The sequence below is a fragment of the Papio anubis genome, chromosome 1, assembly GCF_008728515.1.
Source record: "Papio anubis isolate 15944 chromosome 1, Panubis1.0, whole genome shotgun sequence".
NCBI lineage: Eukaryota > Metazoa > Chordata > Mammalia > Primates > Cercopithecidae > Papio > Papio anubis.
Window position 1 is genome coordinate 60520869 of NC_044976.1, and position 20294 is coordinate 60541162.

Below are 20294 nucleotides of genomic sequence, written 5' to 3' on the forward strand. Positions count from 1 at the left end.
AGTTTTGAGAAGGATTTTGGAGGTAGAATCCAGGAGACTTGATGGATTACATACAGCAAGCAGGAGTGGAGGGCTCAGATATTCAGAGAGCAATCAGCTATGTGGCTGGCATCCTAGCATCCTTTCCAGTTAGATAGGCACCAGCCAGCACACTAGTATTTTCACTATTTCACCTAGTAGATTTCTAACTGGGCAGCTGGAGGTGCCATTTACTAAAATGAGGAAAACTAGAAGAAAAGTGAATTGAAGGAAATGAATTGTTGGATCAAAAGTTTGGGTATTGTGTTAATTTTCATACGTCTCTGAGATATTAAAATGCAGATGTCAAGTTGGCAATTGGATATCACAGACTAAGCTGGGATTTTTTTATTTTTTATTTTTTTTTGAGACAGAGTCTTGCTCTGTCATCCAGGCTGAAGTGCTATGGCGTGATCTCAGCTCACTGCAACCTATGCCTCCTGGGTTCAAGCAGTTCTCCTGCCTCAGCCTCCCAAGTAGCTAGGATTACAGGCACCCGCCACCACACCCAGCTGATTTTTTAATTTTTAGTAGAGACCAGGTTTCACCATGTTGGCTAGGCTGGTCTTGAACTCTTTACCTCAAGTGATCCAGCCCTTTCTGCCTCCCAAAGTGCTGGGATTACAGGCGTGAGCAACCACGCCTGGCCTAAGCTGGGATTGTGAGCACGTTGTTGGAATGTAAAGCTGTGGGAATGTACATGCTGTCACTTGAGCCTGAGTGTGCAAGGGGACAATGGGCCCAGGACTGCATCATAAGAGATGAATGGAAGAAGAGCAAAGAGATGGAGAAACAGGCCCCCACAGAAGGAAAGCCAGAAGAATGTGGGTCATGGAAGTTTGGGTAGGAGATGGGGATGGAAACTGGAGAGGGGTAGGTTTATAAAGATGGTAGACTCCAAAAGTAGGGAGGATAAAAGAGTTCATGGACAAGTTAACCCTTCCAGTACACTTGCTGTGGAAGAGAGCAGAACTTGGGGGCAGGGAGAAATCTGTCGTTTCCTCCTTTAATCTTTCATCCTAAATATTTCCCAATTCATTCCGTCATTCTTCATACACTGGTATTTCCAGAAGATTCTGTAACTTGGACATAGCACTGTTTTCCCCAGAATAGGATGCTTCACCCAAAGTGTGTTCTGGGGCAGGCCTGTTGCCTTTCTTTTTCTGCTCTACTTAACAGATGAAGCTTGATTTAGCAGTTTAGGCAGCTGTGCCCTCTGTTGGCCTTTTCTGAAACTGCAATCAAGTCGAGCTTTACAGTGCTGGCAGGCAAAGTTCCCTCTGTATTTGTGCAGTGAGAATTATAACCTAGAAGCAGGGGTAACAAGGAGCTCTTGAGAAAGTATCTCTGGTAACTAGTTGAGGTGGAAGACAACTCCAGGATAAGGCGGCAAAGCAGACTTTTATGATTCCCATTTAATAGATGAGGAAGCTGAAACTCAGATCCGGCATGGATAAGTGGCTGACACTGAACTCTGGAACTCCATCCTGAGTCCTGTTGTGGACTCCCAGAGCTATACTATATTTCTTCTAAATGCTTTAGAATGTTATTTGCAAAAAAAAAAAAAAGTTATTTGGAGAATGCAAATATAAAGTGAGTGTTTAAATGCCATTATTCTACTATACGTTTGTTTTTGTGTGCGTTTGTGGGTTTCTTTGGTTATTTTTATTATTTTCTCTTTTGAGACAGAGTTTTACTCTGGAGTGTAGTGATATGATCTCTGCTCATTGCAACCTCTGCCTTCCAAGTAGCTGGGACTCCAGGCGTGTGCCACCACACCGGCTAATGTTTTTTGTATTTTTAGTAGAGATGGAGTTTTGTCATGTTACCCAGGCTGGTCTTGAACTCCTGAGCTCGAGTGATCCGCCCACCTCGGCTTCCAAAAGTGCTGGGATTACAGGTGCAAGCCACAGTACACAGCCTATTCTACTATACCTTTGTTCAGGACTATCTAAGAGGCAAATCTCAGGGAGTCAGAGATATTCATCCATTCTTTCATTCACCAGTTATTTACTGAGCACCTGCTCTGTGCTAGGCACTCTTCTATGTGATGGGGAATATAGGAGTGAACAAAGCAGACAAACTTCCTGCCCTCACATTCTAATATGAAGCGATAGACAATAAATAAGATAAACAAGGTAAGATGTATGCAGTTCATTAGATAGTGATGGTGGTAAGAAGGAAACAGGCCAGGTAGGGTGGCTCACGCCTGTAATCCTCCCTACTTTTAGAGCCAAGGTGGGAGGATTACTTGAGCCCAGGAGTTTAAGACCAGCCTGAGCAACACAGTGAGACCCTGTTGCTACAAAAACTAAAAAGTTAGCTGGGCATGGTGGTGCATGCCGGTAGTCCAGCTACTTGGAGGATGAGGTGGGAGGATCTCTTGAGCCCAGGAGGTCGAGGCTGCAGTGAGCTGAGATCATACCACTGGACTCCAGCCTGGGCGACAGCGAGTCCCTGTCTTAAAAAATAAAAGGCCGGGCGTGGTGGCTCATGCCTGTAATCTCAGCACTTTGGGAGGCCAAGACGGGCGGATCACTTGAGGTCAGGAGTTCAAGACCAGCCTAGCCAACATGGTGAAACCCCGTCTCTACTAAAAATACAAAAAAATTAGCCAGGCATGGTGGCCTGTGCCTATAATCCCAGCTACTTGGGAGGCTGAGGCACGAGAATTGCTTGAACTCGGGAGGCAGAGGCTACAGTGAGCCAAGATCGTGCCACTGCACTCCAGCCTGGGTGACAGAGTGAGACTCTGTCTCAAAAATAAAAATAAATAAATAAATAAATGAAATAAATAAATATTTAGAAGGAACCCGGAAGCAGGGAAGGGGAACATGAAACATGGAGCTGGGATGTTGGCGTGGAAAGGTTAGTTACAGTGACCAGGGAAGGTGGCTCAAAGGCCTAAGAGTAGGGAAGAAGCCAGCCACACAGATGCCAAATAGAGAACGTGCCAGGCAGAAGGCACAGCGGTTAAAGTGCTGAGGTGGGGATGTGTCTGGCATGTGAGAGAAACAGCAAGGAGGCCGGCACAATGGGGCAGAGAGAATACCGAGGAGAATGTTAGGGGAGAGGCAGAGATGTCACAGGGCACATCACTGCAGATGACCCTAGAGGTTATAGGAGGGACTTCAGTGGTGGTCCAAGAGAGTCGGCTTTCTTTGGACAGTTTTAAGCAAAATATTGGGATAATCTGCTCCATTGTAACAGAAACATCCTAGCCGCTATGGATGGAGGGGCTGAAGCAAGGAGACCAGTGAGAAGGCTAGAAATGGTTTCATAGAAAAACCAAGAGAATTTTGCCGACCATGGTGGCTCACGCCTGTAATCCCTGCACTTTGGGAGGCTGAGGCGGGCGGATCACCTCAGGTCAGAAGTTCGAGACCAGTCTGACCGACATGAAGAAACCCCATCTCTACTAAAATACAAAACAATTAACTGGGTGTGGTGGTGCATGCCTGTAATCCCAGCTACCGGGAGGCTGAGGCAAGAGAATCGCTTGAACCCAGGAGGCAGAGGTTGTGGTGAGCCGAGATCGCGCCATTGCACTCCAGCCTGGGCAACAAGAGTGAAACAACGTCTCAAAAAAATAAAAATAATTAAAAAAATGTAAAGAAAGAAAAACCAATAGAATTTCATGAGGATGGAATGTGGATTGTGAGAGACAGAGATGAGCCAAGGATGACACCATCCTTGAAACTGGAAAAATCAAGTTGCAGTTGCCCAAGATGAAGAAGGCTCCAGGAGCAAAGGTTGCAGGGAGCAAAGGCTCCATTTTAGACACGTTAGCTTTGAGATTCCTGGAGATGTCCCATAGATGTCTATGGACCCAGCGACAACTGGATCATATATCCAGTCACCAACAGGATATATGGATCTAGTGTTAGGTAAGCATTGGAGCTAGAGGTACAGATTCAGGGATTATCATCACTTAAATGGTATTTACATTCATGAGATGGATGGAATGGGATATGGGATGGGATAGAATGGGAGACAATGGGATGGGATAATATGTTTAATGGAAAAGATAAGAAGCTCAAGGACTAAGCCCTGTGGCCCTCAGTTAGAGGTTTGAATGATAGAAGGAATGGCCAGAAGTGGTGGAAAATAAACTAATGAATTGTGGTGTCATGGAAGCCAAATAAAGAAATGAAGAAAATAGTTTTAGGCTGGGCACAGGGGCACATGCTTATAATCCCAACACTTTGGGATACCAAGGTGGGCAGATCACTTGAGTTCAGATGTGGGAGACCAGCCTGAGCAACATGGCAAAAACTCCATCTCTACAAATACAAAAAAATTAGCCAGGGCTGGGCATGGTGGCTCACGCCTATAATCCCAGCACTTTGGGAGGCCAAGGTGGGCGGATCACCTGAGGTCAGGAGTTTGAGACCAGCCTGGCCAACATGGTGAAACCCCGTCTCTACTAAAACTATAAAAATTAGGCCAGGCACGGTGGCTCACACCTGTAATCCCAGCACTTTGGGAGGCCAAGGCAGGTGGATCACGAGGTCAAGAGATGGAGACCATCCTGGCCAACATGGTGAAACCCCGTCTCTACTAAAAATACAGAAATTAGCCGGGCGTGGTGGCGTGTGCCTGTAGTCTCAGCTACTCGGGAGGCTGAGGCAGGAGAATGGCGTGAACCCGGGAGGCAGAGCTTGCAGTGAGCTGAGATCCGGCCATTGCACTCCAGCCTGGGCGGCAGAGCGAGACTCTGTCTCAAAAAAAAAAAAAAAAAAGAAATACCTTGTTTTCACTTTTTCCCCAGGTTGTAGCAGATACCAACATAAGTGCCATAGCAGCTCAGCTTGAAAACATGTCTACAGGCTACCACCTTGGTTCACCCACTGCTGAACACCATCCAGAAGACACGGAGTGAGTATTTCAGATGCAGAGGGCCTATTATGCATGTGGGCAAAGCTCAGAAGAACTTTTCCAGATACTCAAGTGCACTCTAAAGGAGAGGAGGCCAAAGCACCCATGACTTTCTCTAAATTCTAGGGAATCCTTATTTCTCACAAGGCTTAATTCCACCATATGAGTTCTTGAAGGCCATTGTTGCAGGGCCTGCGCACATGCTGCATGTGGTCACTTTGACACAGTGCCTATGCCTGCTTCCCTAAGAAACCACGGATGTATAGCCCAAGTGCACCCTGCTTTATTGTGCAAGGAGCCATGTTTCCTGAACTTCTAGGCTAAAATCTTGTTCTGAGATGAAATCTTGTTGTTATACTTGCTGACATGTTTCATTAAAACCAGTCATTGCAGTTAAAGTCATTCATTAAAGCAGGGTTTCTCAAACTAGAATGGGCATAAGAGTAATCTAAGGGCCGGGCACAGTGGCTCACGCCTGTAATGCCTGCATTTTGGGAAGCCGAGGCGGGTGGATCACCTGAGGTCAAGAGTTCGAGACCAGCCTGGCCAACATGTGAAACCCTGTCTCTATTAAAAATATAAAAAATTAGCCAGGCGTAGTAGCGGGTGCCTGTAATCCCAGCTACTCGGGAGGCTGAGGCAGGAGAATTGCTTGAATCCCGGAGGCAGAGGTTGCAGTGAGCCAAGATTGCACCACTGAACTCCAGCCTGGGCAATAAGAGGAAAACTCCATCTCGAAAAAAAAAAAAAGAGTAATCTAGGTAGCATGTTTAAAGATGCTAATTCCCCAGGCCACATCCCAAAATTCTGACTAGGTGGTCTATGGTGGATTCCAGAAACCTGATGTTAACAAGTTTCCCAGAGTGATTCTGCTACAGGTTGGCAAAGGATCTACACTTTGAGAAATGCTGCCTAAAGCTATTCCTCGCAGGTACCAGCAGTGCCTGGTCACTAGTAGGTGCTTAATAAATGTTTGTTGACAGATCTGGATGGTTCATTTGAAGGATCTCATGATCATAGCCCATCCAACTTTTTCCTCATAGTTCCCCACCTAAATGACATCTTTGAGTTTATTTTTCTTGAGGAAAGAATATTAAATTAAGCTCATTCTACCTTTTTCTCGTTATAAAAGTAATACATGCCTGCCATAAAAATATAACAAAACATAGAAATATTACATTTTTCAAATTATGGTGGCCTTTTCCTTAAAAAAAACAAAAAAAAAAACCAAAAAAACAGGACCTTTATAGGAAGTACAGTGTACGTTTAGCATCCTTTGATGTGTCTGTGGAAACACAGAGATCCCCTTGTAATCTTAATTCCTTTGCTATAATTCCATGGCCTCTGGCAGGCTGGGAACAACAAGCTTAAAGGAATTTTAAAATCACTCATAACAAACATTGGGATTTTTTTTTTTTTTTTTACTAGTCTATATGAAAGTAAATTTAAACTAATTGGTTGAAAATGTTATGATATTGTGAGATCAATGGAGGCAAATTCCATCTGATGTTGCCAGTTGAGGAGTAGAGCCACACTCCTCCTCTTCCCCTGAAAACACGTCCCTGAGTATAAATAGGCACAATTATAAGGGTCTTTAATGATTTGGGGCCGCAGGAGGTAGCTCTAAAACAATGGCTTTGGGCATCTAGGTTCCCATTCCAGTATCTTTGGAAATGGGGGCTGTGTTTGAAAGAAGAAACACGAATCGAATTTGTATCCGGCCAGTGAGCTGTTACTGAGAGTGCCTGTAAGGCCACGAAGTGGGGAAAAGTAGAGCCTTATTCATAACGTCGTAATCATTCAGCTATAGGGGACAATTCATCAGTATCTCAACAGATATTTATTGAGCACCATTCTAAGGCCAGACACTTAGATACAAGTGCTAGGTCCTGAGGATGCAAACTTAGAAATGTAAGTAAAGATACTGCCCCAGTCCCCAAAGAGCTGCCGGAGAAGTGGAAAAACAGACCCATAAATCCATGGTTATAAAACATAACTGTAGGAGAGCTAAATTCATTGAGAGAGGGTCCTGTGAAACCATGGATATGGGGCATAACTCAATGAAGGAGTGTAGTTGGAGAAGCTAATGCTTAAGCTTAAGAGAACTGGAGCCTGCCTGGAGCCAGGCATAGTGGTGCATGCTTGTAGTCCCAGCTACTCAAGAGGCTGAGGCGGGAGGATCACTTGAACCCAGGAGTCTAAGGCTGCAATGGGCTCCGATTGTTCCACTGTACTCCAGCCTAGGAGACAGAACAAGACCCTGTCTCAAAAAAAAAGAAAAAAAATTGGAATAAGCAGGTGGCATTCAAAATAGTTAAGTGTGGTGGCTCACTCCTGTAATCCCAGCACTTTGAGAGGCCAAGGCCTGGGCAACATAGTCAGACTCTGTGTTTATAAAAAAATGTAAAGACAAACAGAACAGTTAAAAACAGTTAACAAGGCCGGGCGTGGTGGCTCACGCCTGTAATCCCAGCACTTTGGGAGGCCGAGGCAGACAGATCACCTGAGGTCAGGAGTTCAAGACCAGCCTAACCAACATGGAGAAACCCCATCTCTACTAAAAATAGAAAATTAGCCAGGCATGGTGGCGCATGCCTATAATCCCAGCTACTTGGGAGGCTGAGGCAGGAGAATCACTTGAACCCAGGAGGTGGAGGTCACGGTGAGCTGAGATCATGCCATTGCACTCCAGCCTGGGCAACAAGAGTGGAACTCCATCTCAAAAAACAAAAACAAACAAACAAAAAATCAGTTAACAATTTATATAGCATAGATCATCAGCAGTACCTATGGATGTCTGCTGTAAACAACCAGTAAGTACATCAACAAACAACTGGTAACAATGTGAACCAGCTGAAAACCCTTTAATAAATCCAGCGAAATTGAAGAGGAAGAATATTCTAGTTAAATAGAACAATATATTCAAAGATCACTTGTGTCCCCATTTTGCAAATTTCTCTAAGTACATGAATGGCTGAGTTTATATGAGATGACTTTGCCTCTCAGACATGCATGTTGCCACAAAACAAAGGATGCTGCCAGTACACAAATGTGAATTACCTATCATAAATAAGACAGGGTCTGGGTTTCTGCCTTTTGAGCAATAGCATTTGGGAATAAGAAATTGGCATCACCTAAGCTTTCATTAAGATTAAATTACTGGGAACCCACATAGGTAATTTAATTTTTAGCCATGTTGTTTCTGAGAGAGAAGACTTCCACACTGGATGAAGCTTTGAAAAGCTAAATTTTACACTTGAAACAGATTTTCTTTCTCCATTTTGCTTCACCTTGGTTTCTCTCTTCTCTCCTGGATTTCAGTTCTCATTTACACAGTCATGATCCTGAGTTTCTGACAAGCACCACACATGGTGCTGGGAAGGCTCAGATGACTAAGACAAAGAGGTCATAGTCTGGTAGAGGAAATGGATGGCAAAGTAATTACAATATGATATAGTCAGTGCCGAAATGGAAATTTGGACTCAGTGCAGGGGAAGCACAGAAAAGGATGTGGAGGCCGGGCACGGTGGCTCACGCCTGTAATCCCAGCACTTTGGGAGGCCGAGGCAGGTGGATCACCTGAGGTCAGGAGTTCGAGACCAGCCTGGCCAACATGGTGAAACCTCGTCTCTGCAAAAATACAAAAATTAGCCGGATGTGGTGGCAGACACCTGTAATCCCAGCTACTCAGGAGGCTGAGACTAGGAGAATTGATTGAACCTGGGAGGCGGAGGTTGCTGTGAGCTGAGACTGCACCACTGCACTCCAGCCTGGGTGACAGAACGAGACTCTGTCTCAAAAAAAAAAAAAAAGAAAAAGAAAAGGTGGAACCCATCCTCCCAAGAGAGGCAGGAGAACCTCACATTGGAAGTGAGTTTGGAGAATGAGTTCCTGCCTTAGGTGGAAGTGGCCAGGGTATTCAGGCAGAAAAGGAGCAGCAGTCTGGGTGCGGCAGCTCACGCCTGCAATCCCAGCACTTTGTGAGGCGTCAGAGGGATCACCTGAGGTCAGGAGTTAAAGACCAGCCTGGCCAACATGGCGAAACCTCGTCTCTACTAAAAATACAAAACTTAGCTGGTCATGGTAGCACACCCATGTAATCCCAGCTACTCAGGAGGCCGAGGCAGGAGGATCGCTTGAACCTGGGAGGTGGGGGTTGCAGTGAGCCAAGATTGTGCCACTGCACTCCAGCCTGGGCGACAGAGCAAGACTCTGTCTCAAAAGAAAAAAAAAGATAAAAGAAAAGGAGCAGCAGTTTCCTGAGCTGCGGGCTGCTACTGCCTATTATGGGCAAGAGTTCACGTGAAGTCTCCCACCACACTAGGAGACACGCTACCTCTCTTTCCATGCACATGCTTCAAGGATGTGATGACAGCTTCCTTCAGCTGTCAGCCGTAAGTTTAAAAGTTAAAAACTGGCTGGGTGCAGTGGCTCATGCCTGTAATCCCAGCACTTTGGGAGGTCGAGGCAGGCAGATCACTTGAGGTCAGGAGTTTGAGACCAGCCTGGCCAACATGGTGAAACCCCATCTCTACTAAAAATACAAAAATTAGCCAGGCATGGTACTCACCCATAGTCCCAGCTCTGTCTCAAAAAAATAAATAACTAAAAAGAGTTAAAAACTAAGCATATAGAAAAGTGCTTTGACAATTTCAGCATCATGACTTTATCTTTAATTAGAAATCAGTGAGTTTTATGGAAGAGAAACCTCTAAAACATCAAGAATATAGGTGATTAATTGGCATGACGTGAGAAGTTTTAAAATAACTTTCTAGATTGCTTTCTGAGAGTTTGATTTGATAAACCAAACTTCATAGTTTTGCAGTATGAAAGTCTCTCTCAAATCTGTATTCTTCCAATAAAATGAAATTCCCTCTCGATATCTATTCTGGAATTAAACAGCATGCATTGTGTTTTCAGAACACCTCCACCTAAGATTATTACTTTGGAGAAAGGCTCTGCAGGATTGGGGTTTAGTATTGTAGGGGGTTATGGAAGTCCCCATGGAGACCTGCCAATTTATGTCAAGACTGTATTTGCAAAGGTATATTTTCTTTTTTAATGTACTTTTTTTAAAAAATTAAACCTAGGTGAGATTTTTTTTTAAGTGCTTTGCTTAGCTTTACTTTGGGTTAAACCTGGATGTGTGCATGTATGCTTATTTCATTTGAATCTTATAGGAAATTCTCACACCAGAATAGTGAAAGAAGAGTTCTTTTACAATGGCGGAGCCACAAGAAGTGCAGTTTTCTTTGGACTCTATTACGGAAGCAGATGCTCACAGATTTTTAGAGTGTCTTCTTTCAGCAACACAGCATAAGGAGCAGTGCCACTCTTTAGAAGGTGTCCTTGGAAATATTGTTCTGAACTAGAAAAAAGATTTGGCCTTCTTCTTGAAAATAATAGGCACTGGGGGCTGAGGCAGAAAGGTTTGTGCTGTGCAAGCCTCGAATCAGTGCATTCTGCATTCTTTTTTTTTTTTTTTGAGATGGAGTTTTGCTCTTGTCACCGAGGCTGGAGTGCAGTGGCATGGTCTCAGCTCACTGCAACCTCTGCCTCCCCGGGTTCAAGCAATTCTCCTGCCTCAGTAGCTAGGACTCCAGGCGCACGCCACCACACCTGACTAATTGTTGTTTTTGGTAGAGATGGGGTTTCGCCATGTTGCCCAGGCTGATTTCAAACTACTGAGCTCAGGCGATCCACCCACCTCGGCCATCCAAAGTGCTGGTAGGTGTGTGTCACTGTGCCCAGCCTGAGTAATTATTTTTAACTTCATTGTAATTTTTTTAATTGGAATTTAATTTTTAAATAAATTTTGAAGATCTCTGAGAAGTATTTCAAATTGATATTACAATTTTTTTTCTTCTTTGGTTTTATCACAGTCATTTGTTTATGAACAGATCTTGTTGAACTGCTTTAATTTCCTAAAGAAATAAAGGTCTTCAAGGCTGGGCATAGTGGCTCACGTCTATAATCCCAGCACTTTGGGAGCCTGAGGTGGGCGGATCACCTGAGTTCAAGACCAGCCTGGTCAACATGGTGAAACCCTTCTCTACTAAAAAACACAAAAATTAGCCTGGTGGTACACACCTGTGATCCCAGCTACTTGGGAGGCTGAGACATGAAAATCCCTTGAATCTGGGAGGCAGTGGTTGCCATGAACCCAGATGGCACCACTACACTCCAGCCTGGGCAACAGAGTGAGACTCCATCTCAAAAAAAAAAAAAAAAGACAGAGAGAGAGATAAAGGTCTTCGAAAGGAGGAATAAGAAGGAATCTGTCTCTTTCTAGAAAGCTATACTATACATTAAATACAAGCTTGCTTTTACCTGTGCAGATCTTAGATCTTATCACCTGTTAATTGGGCCCAGTGAACTGCCATAAAACCCTTAAGTCATTTGGTATTTGCTTTTGGGCCACATTGAGCAGCTGCACATTTACCCACTTCCTGCGTCTTGCAAGAGTGCCTGTTAGGGCACGGTATTCCCAAACACAACCTGTTAAACTGGTTATAGGCAAAAGTGGAGAGGAAAGGCAGCACAGAAACATTCTGGGTAGCAGAATGCTTATCCCCAAGGTAGATAAACCATAACTGACCATCCTTCTCCTATGACACATTTAATACCATAAGTTGTTGGGATAATTATTCTTTGGAGGGCATTATTATACTTTGCTTTTGAAATAGCCAGCTATGTAGATAAGGACAGTGGGAAGGCTGCATAATTAGCCCCCATGTTTTAACACGTTCTGCTGGCCTGCCGTTGCCTCCACAAAGCCCCTCCAGAATGTTTGCAATCACCCGTTCACTTCATGGTAACTGGATACAGACACAACATGGGGTCAGCTTCTAAGGCCTTTTGACCTGGATCCAGAGCTCAGCAGGCTGCCCCAGCTGTCTACACTTTCAATAGATTGGTAGGCTGGGACCCAGACACATTTTGACAGGGCACCAGAACATGCAGCCGGGAGCCAGACACCCTGACATGGCACCAGAACATACAGCTAAGAGTAAAATACCTGTGCATTGCTGGTGAATTTTTAAAAGAACCCAGCAGCATCCACACAGTGGGACAAGAGTAGTGGGAATAAAGAATGGACTGCGGCTCACACAGAATGCCCTCTTCAAAGGCCCCACTGAAAGAGCTCCTTTAGGAAGCACCCATGGAAGTAGAAACATTTGTAAGGAATAGATATTGAATATCCTTCGTGTATTTCATTACCTACAGAATGGCACACCTAAAAATGAAAAGCTCTGAATTAAAAAAAATAAAAAGACAAATTTCTAAGCCATATCCAGTGGCCCACTTAGTGCAGTCAGTCTTACTAAAAGGATATTCCAGGCCAGGCACGGTGGCTCACACCTGTAATCCCAGCACTTTGGGAGGCCGAGGCGGGCAGATCACGAGATCAGGAGATCAACACCATCCTGGCTAACACAGTGAAACCCTGTCTCTACTAAAAATATAAAAAAATTAGCCAAGCGTGGTGGTGGTCACCTGTAGTCCCAGCTACTCTGGAGGCTGAGGCAGGAGAATGGCATGAACCCGGGAGGCGGAGCTTGCAATGAGACGAGATCACGTCACTGCACTCCAACCTGGGCGACTGGGCAAGACTCTGTCTCAAAAAAAAAAAAAAAAAAAAAAAAAGAATATTCCAGTAGGGCAGGACATACTGGCTCACACCTGTAATCCCAGCACTTTGAGAGGCTGAGGCAGGAGAATAACTTGAGTCCAGGAGTTCAAGATCAGCCTAGACAACAACAAAAATGAGATGGGGACAACCCCATCTCTAAAATGAAAAAGATTTTTTTTAAAACTCCAATGTAGGCCAGGCATGGTGGCTCACGCCTATAATCCCCAGCACTTTGGGAGGCTGAGGCAGGCAGATCACTTGAGGTCAGGAGTTCAGAACCGGCCTGGCCAACATGGTGAAACCTTCTCTCTACTAAAAATACAAAAATTAGCCATTCGTAGTGACAGGCACCTGTAATCCCAGCTACTCGGGAGGCTGAGGCACGAGAATCACTTGAACCTGGGAGGTGGAGGTTGCAGTGAGCTGAGATCCCACCACTGCTCTCCAGCCTGAGCAACAGAGTGAGACTCAGTCTCAAAAAAAAAAAAATCCAAGCCAGCCTTAGGTCTTAGTCCCTTCAGCAGCCAAATTTTACCCTAAGCCAAATAAGAGATTGACCCAAAGACTTCCGCAACTCTAAAAATGTACGGAGCAGTTTTTCAGAGCCTATGAAATCTGAACCATGAACTTGGTTGTCACCAGTGTTTTATGTTATTTACCACCATGTTGAGTAAATGCCATGTGTCATACATTTAATCCTTAGAACAGGCCACAAGGTAGATAGTAGATGCCCATTTTACGGCATCTGAGAAGACTAAGTGACCAACTCGGGACAAATAGCAAGTGAGTAAAGAGGCACAATTACGAAGTAGGTAGAGGTTTTCAAGCCATGTATTTATTTCGTTTTTACCTTTTCCCCTGTAGTCCACAAATGCCACATTGGTAAAGTAGGAGAATAGATACACATCAGTAAGTGCTCATCAACCAACCACTGCAACACCAGAGACAGTCCAAATCCTAGAAACTTAAAAAATCATCCTGGCTGGGCACGGGCTCATGCCTGTAATCCCAGCACTCTGGGAGGCTGAGGCGGGTGGATCACCTGAGGTCAAGAGTTCGAGACCAGCCTGGCCAACATGGTGAAACTCTCTCCTAAAAATACAAAAATTACCCAGGCCTGATGGCAGATGCCTGTAATCCCAACTACTCGGGAGGCTGAGGCAGGAGAATTGCTTGAACCCGGGAGGTAGAGGTTGCAATGAAGCAAGATCGCACCATTGCACTCCAGCCTGGGTGACAAGAGTGAAACTCCTTCTCAAAAAAATTAAAAAATTCGGCCGGGCGCGGTGGCTCAAGCCTGTAATCCCAGCACTTTGGGAGGCCGAGACGGGTGGATCACGAGGTCAGGAGATCGAGACTATCCTGGCTAACATGGTGAAACCCCGTCTCTACTAAAAATACAAAAAACTAGCCGGGCGTGGTGGCGGGCGCCTGTAGTCTCAGCTACTTGGGAGGCTGAGGCGGGAGAATGGCGTGAACCCGGGAGGCGAAGCTTGCAGTGAGCCAAGATCACGCCACTGCACTCCAGCCTGGGAGCACAGCGAGACTCCGTCTCAAAAAAAAAAAAAAAAAAAAAAAAAAAAATTAAAAAATTCTTTTTTTGCATTACTAAAAAAGATAAAGAGCTTAACATAGTTTTTAAAAAACTAATTTACACAGATATCTGAGATTTACTGAAGCCCTTAAATCTTAGCATGTAAAATTTAATGAAATCAACTTTGCTTGTAATTCTGATTTTATCCAGTAAAATTACTTGTTTAATTTTGTCTTTAGTACAGTTGACCCATTACTTTCTTAAAAGATTTGAGTGAAGTTGCAAGTTTTGGGTTTTTTGTTTTTTGTTTTTTGTTTTTTTTGAGTCAGAGTTTCGCTCTTTTTGCCCAGGCTGAGTGCAATGGGGCTATCTCAGCTCACTGCAGCCTCCACCTCCCAGGTTCAAGTGATTCTCCAGCCTCAGCCTCCCAAGTAGCTGGGATTACAGGTGTGCGCCATCACACCCAGCTAATTTTTTTATTTTTAGTAGAGACAGGATTTCACCATGTTGGCCAGTCTGGTCTGGAACTCCTGATTTCAGGTGATCCTCCTGCCTTGGCCACCCAAAGTGCTGGGATTACAGGCATGAGCCACTGTGGCTGGCCAGTTGCAAGTTATTAATACTTAATTTTGATATTTTGCCCACAGTATATACCTGATTTCGAATACTTTTTTTTCTTTTTTTTTTTGAGACAGTGCTCACTCTGTCACCCAGTCTGGAGTGCAGTGGCACTATCTCAGCTCACTCCAACCTCTGCAGGTTCAAGTGATCCTCCTGCTCAGCCTCCCAAGTAGCTGGGATCATAGTCATAAGCTACCACGGCCGGCTAATTTTTTGTAGAGGCAGAGTTTCACCATGTTGCCCAGGCTGGTCTCAAACTCCTGAGCTCAAGCAATCCTCTCACCTGAGATTCACAAAGTGCTGGGATTACAGACGTGAGCCACTGCACCCAGCGGGTTTTGAATATTCTTTATTGCACATTCACTTAGAAATTCCACCATTCTCATGGTTTAGAAAACCTGTCTGATTCCCAGCATCTCAGGACCTCCAAGCTGCACATGGACACAGGTCTCAGGAGCGCTGGTGCCTCCTAGCTCGGCTTCTGATTGAGTTGGTCAACAGCCAAGTGCCTGTAGGCTTTGGTTGCCCCCTGAAGTTTGACCTCGTTTAGAGGATTCTTGTGGCACTGACTTTTCAAGGGACTTAAACAGTTACCCCCTACAGATGGTGAAACCTCCTGTAAATCATTTTTTAGGTCTTTTCTTCCCTTACCAGTCCAAAATGTTTCTAGTAATATCGTGGCATTTTTAGATATGCAGCTTTAGAGTGAAAAAACCCCGAAGTTTCACTGGCTTTGTGCCGTTTTGAGGAGCCATGCATGACTGAGTATATAATAAAAGTAGTCATTTAGAAACCTATTTAGATGATCAAAGATAAAGTGGAAGGTTTTGAATATGATATTACAAAATTTTAGAGATGCTACACTTGTACATATTTATATATAGATAACAGCTTTATTGAGATATAATTCACTTACCATACAATCCACCCATTTAAAGACTACACTTATTTTTGACAGATCACAGTGCTGATAGCTTAATAATGCAATGGGAACTCTGTATAATGGTGGTATTATAAGACTAACACCAGATTCAATTCTATCTGCCTTTTTTTGTATATTACATTTCCATGAATAGGAGGTGATATGACATCCAATTCCATTTATACTAAATAGTGAAATAAGGTTCTACTTGTATTAAAAGAAGTGTATCAGTACATTTCGACTAGTATGTTAGATTATCCATAATTGTAGTTACTATTCAACCATTATTATTCAAACAACATATCTTACATTTTTCCTCATTTAAAACACTACCTAGAAAAAACTTTAATTGGTAGTTTGTCCTCTTTTAATATGCACACCAGACAGAAGTTAGAGTTTTTAATATGAATGTTATATGAATTGTGCTTTAGCCTGGATTAAACTGGAACGTTTCTTGTTTGTAGGGAGCTGCTGCAGATGACGGCCGATTAAAACGAGGGGATCAGATTTTAGCTGTTAATGGCGAGAGCCTGGAAGGTGTTACTCACGAGCAAGCGGTCGCCATTCTCAAACACCAGAGAGGGACTGTAACCTTAACTGTGCTGTCGTGAGCCTCGGGCCTGGTCACAAGATAGATGTTGTTGTTTAGAATATCCACAGGCAGATGAAGTTCTGAGTGGGTATGAAAAGCACCCTCAACTAAAATGCACCTTCATTCTTATTTCTTGTCCTCTCTGCTCAGGAGAAATGGCTGAGGTTTCATGTGAATTTCCCAAATCAATAATCATCTCCTAATGTTTCCCAGTTCCTGTCACCTGTTGGTGAGGTTGATTTCTAAAACTGAAATGAGTCTGTTTTGCATTTAATTTCAGTGTTCTGATTTCTTTTTTTTTTTTTTTTTTTTTTTGAGACTGAGTCTCTGTCGCCCAGACTGGAGTGCAGTGGTGCCATCTTGGCTCACTGCAACCTCTGCCTCCCAGGTTGGAGCAATTCTCCTGCCTCAGCCTCCCGAGTAGCTGGGATTACAAGCATGCATCACCATGCAGGGCTTATTTTTGTATTTTTAGTAGAGACAGAGTTTCCCCATATGGGCCAGGCTGGTCTTGAACTCCTGACCTCAGGTGATCTGCCTGCCTTGGCCTCCCAAAGTGCTGGGATTCCAGGTGTGAGCCACCGCGCCCAGCCCAATATTCTGATTTTAACCAACTGGTTCTGATTATATTTGCCAAACCTGGAGTTAACCTCTCTTTCCTTATGCTCTTCTCTCCCTATCCCCTACTCATACCGAGGCTTAACAGCAACCTCAGATCTCACCCAATGGACAGAAACAAATGTTAAGCAACTTGTCATCTCACTCATGATTTACTTATGCTAATTGTCTCTTCAAGCAAGCAAGAAAACATTAGCAGTGTAATTAATTTACCAGTGATCCCCAAGATGAAATACCAGATTCTCCTGTGGGAAATTACTGTGCACTCTTCTGTATGACTTATAGTCAAATAAGTCTCAAATTCATTTCTCTGGATAGATCTTTATATGCTAGTCATTGGTGATTTTGATGAGTCAATTTACAGACTGTAATCTTCTAAAAATTCTGAAAGACTAATTGTTTTCTGCGCCATCTAAATGCATACCACTGAGCAACTGAACCTTATTCTCAACAGGAACAACTAGCATACATGTTCTGAATTCTAACAATGCTAAATTAAATTCAAATCCAGGAAGATCACCTGGAATTAATGGCATTTTGGTAGGCAGGCATCATTCCCACCCCTCGGTCTTAGGAAAAGGAGGTAGAAGCCCCAGAACCACACTGCAGAGATAAGCAAGTTTTGTCTCAAGTCAAACAAGGTCTGGGTGGCCTTGGCCTTGTACAAAGTAGGGAGACATATTTGATTATCTTTCCCTTCACCTCCATAGCAGTCAGTCCAGCAGCACAGACTGCAGGAACCTACATGGAGCAACATACTTAGCTGCAAAGTGAGCAAATGAATTGAGCCTAGGAATCTGTGATGAAAATGCATGGCTGAAGTTTCCTGATCTCCAAGGAGACTCCCATTTGCTGAAGTTTTGCATGCTAAGAAAGCAGCTACAGCAGAAAATACAAGAATACTTTTAAGTCGATTATTGGCAATCTTACTCATATATTAGCAAGAAAAAGGGAGAGATGCTTACTGGTGGATGCTATAGAGTCCTCTGTTTTTAAAAGTACCATGGCCAGGTACAGTGACTCACGCCTGTAATCCCAGCACTTTGGGAAGCCAAGGCAGGTGGATCATGAGGTCAGGAGTTTGAGACCAGCCAGGCCAACATGGTGAAACCCTGTCTGTACTAAAAATACAAAAATTAGCCAGGTGTAGTGGCAGGCGCCTGTAATCCCAACTACTCAGGAGGTTGAGGCAGGAAAATTGCTTGAACCTGGGAGGTGGAGGTTGCAGTGAGCCAAGTTCGTGCCACTGCACTCCAGCCTGGGTAACAGAGCAAGACTCTGTCTCAAAAAAAAAAAAAAAAACCATGAAGGATGAGTACTAGAGTCAGTAATAGAAGTAGTTTAGCATTATTTAACTACAACACAATGCTGCAAATATTTCACAGTAATTGTCAAAGTTTAACGGGCTCTAATTTAAAATGTTATTTAATAAGTATAGATTTTAATTGAGAATTATCTTTGAGTAGATGTAATCACAAAGTGCATTAACTCTTATTGGAATATTTTATGGCTATTCCAAAGTATAGAGTGCCTAAATTTTGTGTTGAAAATGTCTTTCATGACGATATTAAGTTTTCTGAAATTACACATGGCTTTTAAAATTTCTAATGTATCCAAGATGTGCAATGTTGTTAGGATCTCATTTTTCAATGCATGAAAAGCCACCAACCTCAGAACATTTTGTGTTAATTGTACCTGCAAGAACACCTCAAGCAAGCCACGAAGAAATGAAACCCAAATGAAACTTGAAAATGCACCTTAAAAATATATATACATATAATAGTTTTGAAACGGGATTCTGCTTTATTTTGATGGAATGGCCATTAAATACACATTTTGAGATAATACATTGTTGTTGTGTTTCTTTATACATTATCCTTTTAGGTCATGCTAGTAAAAGTATATTGATGAAGGATTTATGATGCTTTATACTTCTTACTGCACTAAATTGATAGAACTAGTACTTGTCATAACCGGTTCTGTCTCTGCTTGCATGACTAATAAGTAATTGCCTTTCCAAAAAGATATTTTTGCCTCAGAACTTACTGACAAGCTGAGAGGCTATGAAAATGGCAATTTGTGAAAGAAGTAGTGCTCTTATATTTGGCCTCATCATTTGGGCCATTTAAGTATAGTAATGATATCACTAATGGAATTAGCATGAGAGGGAAGTAAGCCAGGAAGAATAAAAGTGCTGAATGTTTGTATGTATATTTCCAAAGATTCTAAATAAATGTAGTTGCCTATAGAGCAAATGGAGTTTTATTATATATGAAAAAGTGTACTTTCTGGATCTAATTGTGCTTTTTCTTCAGCATGTTGTTCCCTAATAGAAAAAAAAAAGTCCAACTTTTCACAAGGTATTTTGGTGTCCTATTAAAATTTGGAGTCCATGGCTGGGCATGGTGGCTCACGCCTGTAATCCCAACACTTTAGGAGGCCGAGGCAGATGGATCACCTGAGGTCAGGAGTTCAAGGCCAGCCTGGCCAACATGGCAAAACCCTGTCTCTACTAAAAATACAAAAATTAGGCCGGGCGCGGTGGCTCATGCCTGTAATCCCAGTACTTTGGGAGGCTGAGGCGGGTGGATCACGAGGTCAGGAGATCGAGACCATCCTGGCTAATACGGCAAAACCCCGTCTCTACTAAAAATACAAAAACAAAATTAGCCAGACGTAGTGGCGGGTACCTGTAGTCCTAGCTACTCTGGAGGCTGAGGTGGGAGAATGGCGTGAACCCAGGAGGCAGAGCTTGCAGGGAGCTGAGATTGCACCACTGCACTCCAGCCTGGTCGACAGAGTGAGACTCAGTCTCAAAAAAAAAAAAAAATTAGCCAGGCATGATAGTGGGTGCCTGTAATTCCAGCTACTGGGAGGCTGAGGCACAAGAATCACTTGAAACCGAGAGGCGGAGGTTGCGGTGAGCCAAGATCGTGCCATTGCACTCCAGCCTGGGTGACAGAGTGAGGCTCTCTTTCAAAAAAAAAAAGTCTGGAATCCATTAATAGCTGTCTCAGGTATTCATTGCCCAACTATGTTGCTGGGCACTAGAATAGATGCATTATAGGCCGAGCATGGTGACTCACACCTGTAATCCCAGCACTTTAGGAGGCAAGGCAGGCGGATCACCTGAGATCAGGAGTTCAAGACCAACCTGGCCAACATGGCGAAACCCCAACTCTACTAAAAATACAAAAATTGGCCACGCGTGGTGGTGCACACCTGTAGTCCCAGCTACTCAGAAGGCTGAGGCAGAATGGCTTGAACCTGAGAGGTGGAGTTTGCAATGAGCCAAGATTGTGCCGTTGCACTCCAGCCTAGGTGACAGAGGGAGACTCAGTCTTGCTGTGTTGCCCAGGCTGGCCTCGAACTCCTGGGCTCAAGCAATCCTTCCACTTCAACATCCTGTGTAATTGAGACTACAAGTGCACACCACCTTGTCTGGCACAACTAAAATTTTTTGCACCCAATTTTCTTA

The 20294-nt window shown here is 43.7% G+C and overlaps 1 protein-coding gene across 5 annotated transcripts in view; it reads left to right on the forward strand.

The window, feature by feature from the left end:
- The window catches only part of PATJ (PATJ crumbs cell polarity complex component), a 396968-nt gene extending 378305 nt beyond the window's left edge, over window positions 1–18663 (forward strand). For 4 of the 5 annotated variants that reach the window (XM_031669412.1, XM_031669416.1, XM_031669419.1 and 1 more), the window contains 3 exons: window positions 4790–4896; window positions 9817–9940; window positions 16071–18663. In XM_031669412.1, the coding sequence (XP_031525272.1) occupies window positions 4790–4896; window positions 9817–9940; window positions 16071–16217 (378 nt within the window). In that variant the 3' untranslated portion in view covers window positions 16218–18663. The remainder of the gene's footprint in view (window positions 1–4789; window positions 4897–9816; window positions 9941–16070) is intronic. The other variant, XM_031669417.1, reaches the window with a different exon arrangement.
- The last annotated feature ends 1631 nt before the right edge of the window (window positions 18664–20294 follow it).